General features: G+C 39.5%; 1 protein-coding gene and 1 non-coding gene across 2 annotated transcripts; both read right to left on the bottom strand.

Annotated features, from left to right (window-relative positions):
* Nucleotides 1-260: 260 nt before the first annotated feature.
* Nucleotides 261-367, bottom strand: LOC141635701 (small nucleolar RNA R71). Its single transcript, XR_012540369.1, has one exon. It is a non-coding gene; the product is annotated as a small nucleolar RNA R71 (small nucleolar RNA).
* Nucleotides 368-9,987: 9,620 nt separating this feature from the next.
* Nucleotides 9,988-11,798, bottom strand: LOC141627640 (uncharacterized). Its single transcript, XM_074440870.1, has 3 exons — nt 11,340-11,798; nt 10,396-11,184; nt 9,988-10,311 (listed from the first exon to the last, which is right to left on the bottom strand). The coding sequence occupies exons 1-3, from the start codon at nt 11,796-11,798 to the stop codon at nt 9,988-9,990; spliced, it is 1,572 nt and encodes a 523-aa protein (XP_074296971.1).
* Nucleotides 11,799-13,703: the final 1,905 nt, after the last annotated feature.

The raw sequence follows: 13,703 nt of genomic DNA, 5'->3' as shown, positions 1-13,703 counted from the left end.
TTGAGAGAAACCAGTTCGGGAGTCGCTAAAATGAAGATGTAGCCAAGCACATGGATATTTTTATTGATTATTGCTGCTCTATACCCCGCCTGGCCGGTGTGACCCAAGATCAGATCAAGGAAACCATTTTCATTTTCTCTCTTCGTGACGCTGCAAGAGAGTGGTATAGAGATCTGGACCGAGCCGCCCATGGGATCACCGACTGAAATTCCTTAGCCCTGGCATTCTACAAAAAGTACTTCTCTGGCTCGAAGACGAATGCCATTAGAGCTCAGATCACGAGCTTTAAACAAAGGCCTGATGAGAACTTTCATGAAGCATGGGTCCGTTTCAAGAAACTGGTGCAAACCATACCGCACCATGGGTTCGAAAAATGGAGTCTTTGCAACCAGTTCTATAATGGGCTGTATGACGATCGAGAGGGCTATTTTGGATCTGCAGCCAATGGCCGATTTCTTTGAGAACATGGGAGAGACTAAGGGGTGGAAGATCATCGATGATTTGGCCACTCATAAGGCTGAATATGGGAATTCGAGAGGAAACCAGAGGAGAGCTGCTGCATCTTCCTTTGTTGCTGCACTAGAAGCTCTCACTGCAAGGTTTGACAAATATGAGTTGGGAGGAGCTTCCAAAGGAGGGATGTACCATGTTAACGCTATTTCAGACGGTCCTTTCATCTGTAGAAGATGTGGAGCTGAGGGGCATGTCTCAGAAAATTGTTCTGTCCCCTTTGAGTCTTGTGCTGCCTTTCAACACTATAGGCAGACAAACACGTACTATGAGCCGAATGTCCACCCCAACTTGAGGTGGAGTAGCCAGAATGTCTTGAATCTGACTCAACCTCCACAACAGCAGCAGCATTAAGCTTATGTGCCCCCTCATCATAAATAACAACAATACCAAAAACCTCCCTATGTGCCGCAGCAGCAACAATCCCAGAATTCCGATTTTGCTGAGTTTAAGAACTTGCTGTTGAAGGAGTCCTAAGCTAGAGAGGCTGGGATGAAGCTACTAGAGAGCCAAATAGCTCAATTGGCTAGTAAGAGTACCACTCGAGCTCCCGGACACTTACCGACTCAAACTGACCAGAAAGAGACCCTGAATGCCATTACTTTGAGGAGTGGGTCTACCCTGGAGGGGCCTGCTATGGTCGAGGATGCCCCTGAAAAGAATGTGACGGAATCCAGTCAAAAGAAATCTTTAACGAAAAATAACAAGAACAAGGCGTCTACCAGGTACATCAGTCGATCGACTGATATACCCGGTCGATCGACTGATATGCGGTTCTGAGAGCTCGAATCGTACACCTCGGTTGATCGACCGAGCAAGGTGGTCGATCGATCGAGGCCCTGCTGATATTGAGAAATTTCGTCCTTCAATGCCCGATAATTTAAGAGACCATTTGTTCCGGGGTTCGACAACTCCGAAAGTATTGGGGCAAGACCCGAGTGCTGATGGGTCCGTCCCGATTCCGAAGTTCGGCCCATTGTCGGTCAATGGCTCACATTTGAGACGGTCTGAGGAGGGTTCAAGCTTCAATAGGGAGAAGGTGGTGGACTTTCAGCCTAAGTCCACGGATGCCGGCATGCGAGACTTAGAGGAGAGGGCTAAGATACTTCTCTCAGCCCCATATCCAGAGAGACTAGTGCCGACGACGGAACAGGTATCTTTCAATAAATTTGAAAAGGTTATTCGTAGTTTGAATGTACAAGTTCCTTTCCTTGAGTTGGTCAATCAAGTGCCTGCCTACACTAAATTCATGAAACAACTCCTGTCTAAGAAAAAGTCACTTGAAACAGTGCATACTGTCGCACTGACTGAGGAAACTTGTTCTTATCTGTCTCACACTGCGCCCCATAAACTAGCTGACCCAGGTAGCTTTTCTGTTCCTTGTAATATAGGTACCTTCTCAATTGAGAAGGCATTATGTGACCTAGGAGCTAGTATAAGCGTCATGCCCCTGAGCCTTGCTAGGAAGCTCAAATTGACTAGGTTCGCAGTGACAGATATGACAGTACAGATGGCTAACTGATCTGCGGTCCAGCCAATAGGAGTCCTAGAAGTCATCCCCGTACAAATAGGGAAGTTTTTCTTCCCTGTTGACTTTGTCGTCCTAGATATGCCTGAGGATGCCCACATACCTATCATTCTAGGTAGGCCGTTTCTGCACACTGCTGGTGCAGTTATTGATGTTGGTTCTGGGACCCTGACCTTCAAAGTGGGGAAGCATTCTATTGTCTTTGCCCAGCCGGCTAAGAAAAAGGACCCCATGTGGCCTGTAACTTGTAATATGATTTCTGACAAGAAATCGTACTTTGTGCTTCCTTATTTACCTATCTCTATTCCTGTTGTAACCCCTCCGCCCCAGATTGGGAGCAAATTGGAGGAAGATTTGTCTATTTCTGATATTGCAGGAGCTGGTTTGGGGAAGGAAGAGCTACAAGTCACTCTAGCTGCGAAGAAGCCAATCATTTCACGAGGAGGTCTTGGTTGCCTTAGCTATGCCACTGATGAGGAAGTTCATGACGAACCGGTCAAGGCAAGGGAGTCCGACTTGGACTTTGACGAGTCTGAAGAAGTCATTGACTGGGGAGATGATGAAATTGTTGATCCGTTGAGCCATACGGACGTGGAAGCTAAGAAGGGTGCAGCTGATAAGATAAGCACCGTTGAGGCTACCTCTAGTAGCCAGAAGCCGATGAAGTGGGCCATTCCGTGGCCGTTCTTGATCAACTACTAGTTGATCACACGTTTTCCAAAACATTTTATTTGCTTTTGTTAGACACTTTTTATTGCTTTTGTGTGCGCGAAACTTCGCATTTTATTTTGCTTGCTTAGGATTTTATACGCTTTAGACTTTGCTTTGGGTTTTGCGCAATTTTGGGCGCGTATTATTGTGCATTTGCAGGTTTTTAGACCTCTTTAGCTCAAGAAATTGAGCAAATACGAAGAAATAAGAAGTTAGAGCAGTATCTTCAGTCGATCGACTGGCCTGAGTAGTCGATCGACCAGTCTGCAGGTTCCAGGAGCTACTATTCCTTTCACCTCGGTCGATCGACTGAGTTTTGTGGTCGATCGACCGACCTGCACTGCTGTACCTGTTTACGACCTCTCTCTTGCTATGTTTGGTCGATTTGCGGACTTAAGGGAGTTTTCTACTCCACTTTATCTTCCTTCATTTTATTTATTTCTTCTATTTTTCCCAATTATGCACATAATACCGCTTCATTATGGTCTTTCTCGATTTTATGCGTGGTATTCTGTTTGTCTTTTCAGGTACCTATTAGTAGCACTACTGGCTACTGAAACCTCCTAGCTCACGCTGGTTTGGGGAGGTTTCCTTTTGCTGCGCTCAAAGTCTTGTGAGTTCCCGAGTTCCACTTCACGTCATTTTGATTTGTTTACTTTCACGCAAATTCCCATTTCTCTTTTCTTCATTACATGATTTTGCACAATGGGGACATTGTGCGATTTGGTTTGGGGAAGGGTTTTGCGTCGCATATCATTTGCTTGCATTCACGTTTACATTTTGTTTTGCATTGTTTATTTCATTCTTATATTCAAAAAATTCAAAAAAAATTGAAAAATTTCAAAAATTTCAATAAAATCCACGTTTATTTTAGCATATAGGTTGAGTCGGAACGGTAGTATTTCAAGGATGATATTGCATTTACATTTGTTTTTTGCCTAAGCCTTGTTAAATTGACATGATTATTAGTAGAATCATATATGCATATCTACGAGTTTTCGTTAATTATTTGCTGAAACTTGAGACTTGACTTAAAAAATTGGCAAACTACATCATATTTCTGAGATTTAGAGCCTATAACTGGTGACATCTATGACCAGTTTGTCTAGGATGTGAGTAGTACTCCTTATGAGGCATGTTACATAAATGTGCATAAATATGAACTTAATCTGCTTAATACCTGTATGCATTCGGTTTTTGGTTAGTTGACACATGTGGAAGAGGTTTCCCTTTATTCGTTTTGCCCATGAACCCCACACTACCAAAAATAGCCTTTTTGTCCCATTACTACATCATACATATAGCCTGTCCTTTGTCAAGCTAGTAGGTCGTGTTCTTAGGATTGTTACTTAGTTTTTGGTTGTAAATGCTCTTATTGAGATTTAGTTGGGAGAATGAAAAGAAAGGAAGGAAAGAAACAAAGTTGAAAAGAAAAAAAAGAAGTGAAAAAATGATTCAAAAAGAAAATGAAAAAAGAGGTTCTGTACTGTTTAAGCGGTCGATCGACTGGCATTATAGGTCGATCGACTGAGGTTCGAGAGAAAGAAAAAGAAATCAAATTCGCATAATTCAAATCCTTATCTTTTGGCGATTTTTGCTCCCATGTATTATTCATATCTTATGGGGAGTTAGTTGATTACCTTTATACCTGGAGATTGTGAGATTTGTGCTTGCTATAGCACCGTTTCATTTGTTTTTGAGCAAGAAGTTGGATGTTGCCATATGGTTCCGTTTTGGTACTAGCTTGATCACCTGTACCTCCACTTTTCCATAAATGTTTTGCCTATTCTTACCCATACCTCACATATCCACATATATACCTCGACATGTGTTATGGTCTCTTGTTGGTTGGAATGCGTATGTACGGTTGTAGAGATTGTTTTCATATTATATTGCAGGCATGTTCTTATGGGTCGTAGTTAGGTGAGTGTCACTACAAATGAATTCTTTCTATCTTTACATTTTTCACCTGTGCTTATTTGAGTGATATGAGCGACCCGTGAGAGTCCGATTTGATAAGTCTCTACAGTTGACGGTTTAGCATGTTTTTAATGACTCCATAACTCGTGTGCAAGATTCGCATTGCTAAGTGATTGTTGGTTATTGCATTAAAATGGTTTAGGCTTTACATGTTGTAATTCGCTCTGAGATTGAACTCGTTCCATTAGGTCATTAGATCGAGTCTAGTTCTTGCTTGGGGACAAGCAAGGGTATGGTTTGGGGAAGTTTGATGCGTGTCTTTTATATGATGTTTTACATCCCATTTTACACGCATTTCAGAGCTCATTCATGTAGTTTATGCTACATTTCTCCCTATTTCCATCTACTTCCGTATTTTTGTACATTATTGCAGAAATGTGAAGAATCCAGCGGAAATCGAGCTAAATCCGTCCCCGAGTATCCGGCATTGCATTTGATGTGAAGTATTCGCTTAAGGAACGAGCTTGGTGCGCAATTCAAGGCCCAAAAGACAAATCCACGAGATTATAGAAGTCAAGTAGCAGCTAAAGCAGTCGATCGACCACTACCATCTGTCGATCGACCAACCTGCGGGTTCGGTTATCAGACATGAAGAGCGATCGATCGATTGCCATGCTTAGTCGATCGACCAAGTTGCTATCCCATTTAAAATTAAAAGATCGAGGAACTTGAAGCCCATTATGTTTAGGTTTTGATAATAAGTGTTACGTATGTTTGCTATATAACGTAACCTAGAACATCAGATACAGGCATCAAGTTTTGATCCGATTTTTATCTAAGTTTCACATTCAGTTTTAGAGTATTATAGTTAGGGTTTGAAATATTGGTTGCATCGGATTTTCATTCATACTTCTAATCATTCCGTTACTATTCTTCTGCAATTTTCGGTATTCCTTCTGTTCTACTTTCAGTTCATCTTTATTGCGTTGTTAGATATAGAATTGTTAGTTAGAATCCAAGCCAATTATCGTTTATGTTAATTGTCTGTTCTATTATTTCAAGCATGAATTCTTCTGTCTATTTTATTAGTTTTATTGTTGTTATCATCCTTAGTATGAGTAGCTAAATAGTTTGTTCTAGGATGTAGGGGAATTATAGCGTAGGCGGCGTAGTATTAATTTGAACTGAAATCGCGTGTCAGTCGATCGACTGCCATACCTGGTCGATCGACTGACCACGTGAGGTTACGTTTCGTTTTAATTGATTTTAATGTTGTATTTAACGAATCGAATGCATGCGACCTGTTAGATGCTTAATTTATGACTGACCCATTAGATCGAAAGATAGGGAAAGTTGTTAGATCACCAATTGAAATGACTAAACTGTGCTGAGATCGAAAGATATGTAAAGTTTAGATTATTAGTCACTTTTCAGGACGAGAGTCAGTATTAGTGATATTAGGGACTTATAGCGAGATCGAAAGATGCTATTTGTTAAGAGTGGACTGAGAGGACCTCTTTATTTCCCGCCTCACATGTGTTCGATTTGGACTGTTTAGTATATTGCCGTGAAACTATAACGAACCGACCATCCTAGTACCTCTTTTTTTTATACTTGATTTCATCCGTTTGCTTAGTTCACTTTATTTTATTGCTCATTAGTTGTAGACCAAATCCAATCAAACCCCCACCTTATTGTTACCTTAAACCGAATTTAAACAACTAGAAATTACGTCTGCCTCTCTGTGGTTCGACACGACTGCCGCTAGCTATAGTTGTAGTTGGAGATTATAAATTTATTTTTGACACCTCACGACGGGTATCAAGAGTCTTGTCGACAGCTTTAGACGGACTTCGGTTAAGTATAAGAGCAGCTGACAAAAGAGCAAAACCCCATAATGAATCACGTACTACCGCGTGACTCATCATGGATCGAACCATATCAAGTAATGTTCGATTTCTCTGTTCAGACACACCATTTAATTGAGGTGTTCCAGGTGGAGTTAACTGTAAAACTATTCCACAGTCTTTGAGGTTTTGATCAAACTCATTTGAAAGATATTCGCCACCCCGATCTGAACGGAGTGCTTTAACCTTTCTTCCCAGTTGGTTCTCAACCTTATTCTGGTATTCCTTGAATTTTTCAAAGGACTCACTTTTATGCTTCATTAAGTAGACATATCCGTATCTACTCAAATCGTCCGTGAAAGTGATAAAATATCTATAGCCATCTCTAGCGGTAATTGACATAGGTCCACATACATCAGTATGTAATCACCGAAACTTATCTCCAAACAAACAAATCAACCTCTCTAAACTTTAGCTCACCCAAATCTAGGGGTTGAGATATTCCACAAAACAAAGAGATCTAATTTAGGAGGTTTGATTTCACTCTTAGACAAACAAAGTTCTTGACTCAAATCAAAATAAAAAACACAAAGAAGGTTCATGATAAAAGAGCAAAGAAGAACAAGGATAATTGGAAGTTCTTCTACCTCACATCTCAACACAAGAAGAAGGGAAAATGAGAAAATTTTTGATCTTTCAAGACTTTATTGTTTTCCCAACATCGAGTTTGCCAATGATGCATAAAGAATCGTCTTCCACCGACTAATGGGTAAGAACATCCTTCCCACCAAATTCGTTTGTCATGATACATTAAGGAAGTTAGGAATATATCATCAAACCGAAGCATTGTTCGACTTGTTCAGACTCTCAACTATGTTTCATATGAATGAGCTTACGTATAAATCACTTGTGCTTGAATTCCTAAGCTTCTTAAAGATTTCCACTCTTAACAACACAATATGCATTGAGTTCCGATTGGAAAATGCCACACGAATGATGACATTAGTTGAATTCGAGGATGTATTGGGCTTAGATGTGTCGACCACTTGGTCATCCAAGCCTAGAAACTATAGTGTGGAACCTCTATGGTGAGCCCTAACGGGCCGTGATATGTCAAGGATAAAAGATTGTTCGCCTTCCTACGTTGAAAATCCCATTATGAGATTCACTTACCGTTTTATCGCGACCACTCTACTAGCTTGACGTGACACGGCCATAGTCAATGAGGTTGATCTTACTTTCATGGAATCATACTTGCAAATTCAAGGTAAAAGTGGCTACAAATTCAATTCTCCTTTGGTATTGCTTGAAAGATGAGCACAGTTTCGGAACGGATGTGACAATGGGATGAGGAACATTGTCAATGGAGGCATAATAACAAGAATTGCAGAGTGGTTCAACCCGAATTTCAACAATGATAACTCATATGTCCATCTTCCGGGTAACATTAGGCTCAATGAAAGGCTTCTATTCCAACAACACAATTGGATAGCCTACAAAGGTTATGAAAGGAAAATAAAATGGTTGACAAAATGAAGCTCCTCATTAACCCTTCCAATGAAAGAATTGACAAGGATTTCACCTAGGAGGGGTCCTCTTTCCCGATTACCTTCCTACCTAGTGCCCGGAAACACAAGACAAGAGAACAAAACTCCACCCCCTACTCAACAACAACAAGAGCATGAGCAAAAGAATGAAGGGGAAAAGATCACTATTCCTCCATACACCTTCCCTTACCAACCCTAAAACCACCCTAACCCGTTCATTTTCCCAAAAGATGACTTTGCTACGGGTCTACTTCAAGCAATGCATAGACAAAAATACGACAATAGGGTGGATGCCTAATAGGCTCTCTATCCTAGCTTCCATAAAATGTCCCGCCAAGGGCGGATTAATGAAGAAGGAGCACTTCCCTATTGGGCTCAAGTTGACATACTATTCCCAAATTCGGCCCATGGGAATGACGGAACAAGTGGCAATGGTAACGGAAGGGAGGAAATCTCTAGTGACGGTGACACCGTGGAAGTGAATAACGATGGGGATGGGTTTATGGACTTTTATGAGAGTGTTGAGTCAAAGGTAAACTGGAGTGATGAGCTTGGATGAGATGATGATGATAAGTGAAGAGTTCTTCGGCTTGGTGGAGTGGGCAAGGGGCACCCTCCATAGTTTTTGTAAGCTTTTTCTTCCTCTCTCATTTATTTGTCAAAAATTGATTTGCATAATAACTTAGTTTGAATAATTCTTGTTGTTTTGCCTTTTGCTTAGTGAATGTCCTAGTAACACGAAAGGACTTTTTCCATCTTAGCAACATTGAGGTGATGACAATTTTTACTCACACTAGAAAAATCTAAAACGACAATTTGCATAACATAGCATGCATTGTCTTGTGGCCAAACTTTCTCCATAACTTTAACCGATTTAGGGAAGTTTAGTCACAAGCATCCCGAGTTAATCTAAATTAGCTCTCCAAACAATCTAAAGCATGCATCACTTAGAGTAGTTTAGCTTGCATCATTTGTAATATATTTCATGTAGCATGCACTTAGTATAGCATTCATGCATCTCATATAATTCCATGCATTTGCATAATTCCCTATCGTTTGTCCATTGAGGACAATGTCCATACTAGTGTGGGGATAGAGAATTCTAACATCTAGCATCTAACACTTATTTCAAAAAATGAAAAAATGAAAAAATTTCAAAAACATGTTCTTTCCTTTATAGTTTAGATTTTTATATATTTGTTTATTTTTTACTTTAACTACTACAGAATTCATCAAGGACATCGGACTTCTAGACACATGGACATCGGATTATAGGCTGATGTAGAGTTCAGTCCCGTCCATACGGGGTGTAATGGACATGGGACTTTACTGAAACAAGGTAAACTTAATTACCTCCTAGCTAGATGTATGCAATTGCTCTCATAGATATAAAAATCATAAGTAATTGAACATAAGGAAGACATTAGGTCAGATGTTAAAGTAAGGAACAGGTGAAAATAAGTACAGATTGAGAGACGACTATTACTTAAAATAACGACCCGTGCTCTGCAGGATGCTTTTTAGGGTGAATTGACTCTCCAAATCAAATTACTCCAAAATACAGCTCTAATGATAAATGATAAGTACAGTGACTTAAACAACTAAAAATAGGAAAGACATTAAAATGAAAATCTTTTGTCTTAAAATAAAAACATAACAAACAAAAAGAAAAATGAGTGAGTGCAATTGTCTTAACATAAAAGTCAACCCATAAAGTTGCAAACAAAAACTAGCTACTGATTTTTTCTAGGTCAACCCATTACCCTTCTTCATGGTCATCTCGTAGATAAAAGTGATCTACATCATCATCGAGTCGTAAAGGCGGCAATCCGAAGAAGAAAAAGGAGGCAATTCGTCATCCACTTCATCCATTGCTTCTTTACCCACAAATTGCTTCTTACCATGAAGGACAATCGACCACTTCTCATCCATTTGGATCTTTAATATAAAAGATTTGTCTTGCCTGATTAGCCATAATGAACGGCTCTGATTTGTATCCTTCACGTGAGAAATCTACCAACGTGAAACCCATCCTATCAACTCGAACGCCCTTATTATGCTCAACCCACATACAACGGAAAACAGGTATCCTAAACTGAACGTAGTCTAACTCCCAAATTTCTTTGATGACCCCAAAGTATGGCTGAGCATCATAAGCAGGTCTAGTATCTTTAGCACTAGCAACACTCATTGACATAGCCATCAAAGCTACTCCACTATTTTGCATAGTACTTCTATCATCTTGATCCTTAGTGTAAAAGGAGTACCCATTGACGTCATAACCTTGATAAGTTAACACAGGAAAAATAGGTCCATGTGCTTACCACCTTACCTCATCAGAGACTTTCTCACGCTCAAGTAATAGCTCGTTATCTACTTCATCAGAGAACCATTTACGAAATAACCGATTATGCTCCATTGCTAACCACCTTTCTCCTTTAGAAGGATTTTGAGCACTTAGAAGGGTTTGATGCTTCTCTAAATATGGATGCACATCCACCATGTGTTGGAGAATATACAAGTGTGCCTGATCAAGGGTTTCTGGATTAGCAGTTACTACTTTTTTCCCAAGAGTACCTTGTCCCTGTAGTCTTCCTTCATGTCGAGATGTCGGAAGCCCAATAGGTTCAACATTGGACATGTACTCATTGACAAACTGTAGGGCCTCTTCTGCAATATAACCCTGAATCATACAACCTTCTGGCCTGTTTTGGTTTCTTACATAGGCGGCTAAAGGTTTCATATATCGCTCAAATGGATACATATTTCTTAAAAATACCGGTCCACAAATCTTAATTTCCCTCACCAAATGTACTACTAAGTGCTGCATTATATCGAAAAAGGAAGGAGGGAAAAACATCTCAAGTTCACACATAGTAGTAATAACATCTCGTTGTAATGTATTCAACGTATCTGAGTCAACAACTTTGCTAAATATTGCATTGAAAAAATAGCAAAGTCGAATAATAGCTCCCCGAACATGATTAGGCAGAACTCCACGAAGCGCAACGGGTAGTAATTGTTGCATTAAAGTGTGACAATCATGTGATTTCAAACCCACCAGTTTTAAGTCTTTCATAGACACAAGATTTCTTATGTTCGATGAATAGCGTTGCGGAACCTTCACCCCATGTAAACATTCACACACACTTTTTTTTCATTTCGTGACAAAGTATAACAAGCTGGGGGTAAATAGGTCCTTGACCCTCTAATTTGTGGTGCTAGTTCTGGTCGTATATTTTGAGCAGCCATATCTTGTCTTGCTTTGACACCAACCTTTGTTTTACCAAGGATGTTGAGAAGTGTGCCAATAAGGGTCTCACACACATTTTTCTCAACGTGCATGACATCAATACAATGTCTCACGGACAAATGTTTCCAATATGGTAAATCCCAAAATATAGACCTCTTTTTATATAAGGTCCCATCACTTCTCTTATAAGGTTTTCCAAAATTATTTTCAATGTTTTTCACTTTCTTATAAACCTCTTTCCCACTTAAAATTTTTGGAGGGTTTCTAAGTTCTTGTTTTCCATTAAATGGCTTCATTTTTTTCCTATAAGGGTGTGAGCGGTGGAGCAACCTTCTGTTACAAAGGTACACATTCTTTCCTCCATGAACTAAACGATCAGAAATTGTATCTTCCTCACAAATTGGGCAAGCTTTAGCCCCTTTCACAGTATAACCAGATAGGTTGCCATATGCCGGGAAGTCATTAATGGTGCAAAATATCATGGCACGTAGGTTAAAAGTCTCACCACGATAAGCATCATATACCTCTACCCCTTGTAGGGTAATATCCGTATAAAACCCTTAAATTATAGGATTATAACGCAAATTTAATACGTGATTTATTGTCATAAACGAAAAACAATGAAAAATGATAAAGCACAAGAATTAACCTTCGGTCCTAGTGCAATTCGGCAATGAGAGATCAAAGTAGACCTCCTCCTAATTGTTGCACCCAAGATCGTCTGAGAAATGCCCTTATGCTAGAATGTATCCTCTAATTGCCTTGCAATATTGAGAGGATTGTTATGTGAGTTTTGTTTAGATGTGAGATCTAAAGTTTTGAGAGAAATGTTTCTCAAAACCCTAATTTTCTTTTGCAAATGATAATTAGATTAACAAAGAGGAGAGGCTCTCCTTTTTGTTCTTCTAATTTCGGCCAAACCGAGTGGATTAGGAGGAAATGGGCTTTCATTTTCTCCTTATTTTAACTCGTGGTCCGATGCTAAAATGTATATGACGCGGTCTTTATTATAAATCGTCATCGGTTATCGGTTATTAAAGCATCAACTAATAATACGGATTAGTTGAAGCATTAATACATGTCCGACAAAGACGATATCGTATAAATAATTTATTCAATATACATTAATCAAATATAAATCGCTTTATATTTAATTTACGAATTAATTGCTTTATTCGCCTTAGCCGTTATTATTTAATCCGTATTAAATAATTGTCTCAACATCGCGTTTTGACTAATTATTAGTCAAATAACTCGGACTAACTGGTTAGTCAAATGTGCCATCAACATGACTGTATTTTCATACCGTCACATCTCTCAAACGTATCCTATAGGCGTGACTTTTAGGGACCAGTTGATCACCGCCATCTGTATGACAATAACGTCAAACTTATCTAGCAAGCCAACCGTTATTGATAAACGTGGATCAACTGATAATCATACAAAAGTATACCCTTTGATCCTTTTAGAGATTTATAAGTCCTTGCACTAACTGTAAAGGACACCAGCCCCAACAAGCTCCCACTTGTCCGTACAAGTGTATGTGCAATGACGTTATCCGCACTAACTGGAGGACACAGCTCCAACACCCCTTCATCCCATAATAACTTTAAATCATCCATCAATGGTTCCAAGTAAACATCTATGTCATTTCCAGGTTGCTTAGGCCCGGAAATTAGTAGTGACAACATAAGATATTTACGTTTCATTCATAACCAAGGAGGCAAATTATAAATTGTTAGCAAAATAGGCCACGTACTCCACTGACTACTTAGATTACCAAATGGATTCATACCATCGGTATATAGTCCAAGCCTTAAATTCTAGCATGAGACCCAAATTCAGGAAACAAATGATCTATGCTTTTCCACTGAGTTGAATCAGCAGGATGACGAATGTTGTCATCTAAAATTCTACCATCACCACCAGCATGCCAAATTAAGTTTCTCGCCTCTTTTAAATTTGCAAACATTCTTTTAAATCTTGGGATAATGGGAAGATACCACAAGACTTTAACTGGGACACCTTTACTATTTGTGGGATTCTTTTTCGGCAACTTATAACGTGAACTCCCACACTTTGGACATTTGTCTAATTCTTTATAATCTTTCCGAAACAAAATGCAATCGTTACGACATGCATGTATTTTTACATAATCAACTCCCATTGGACACAAAATTTTCTTAGCATCATACGTACGCCTAGGGAGTTCATTGCCTTCCGGTAACATCTGACCCAAAAACTCAAGCAAAGTTGTGAAACTTTTATCACTCCATCCATTTTTAGCCTTTAAACTATACAATTTTAAAGTTGCTGATAGGCGTGTGAAAGTTGAACTAGGGTACAAGGGTTTTATTGCATCACCAAACAACCTATCAAACATCTCA

The sequence above is a fragment of the Silene latifolia genome, chromosome Y (assembly GCF_048544455.1).
Source record: "Silene latifolia isolate original U9 population chromosome Y, ASM4854445v1, whole genome shotgun sequence".
NCBI lineage: Eukaryota > Viridiplantae > Streptophyta > Magnoliopsida > Caryophyllales > Caryophyllaceae > Silene > Silene latifolia.
The sequence above is the reverse complement of the archived record's forward strand: the minus strand, read 5'-3'. Positions and strand labels throughout refer to the sequence as shown.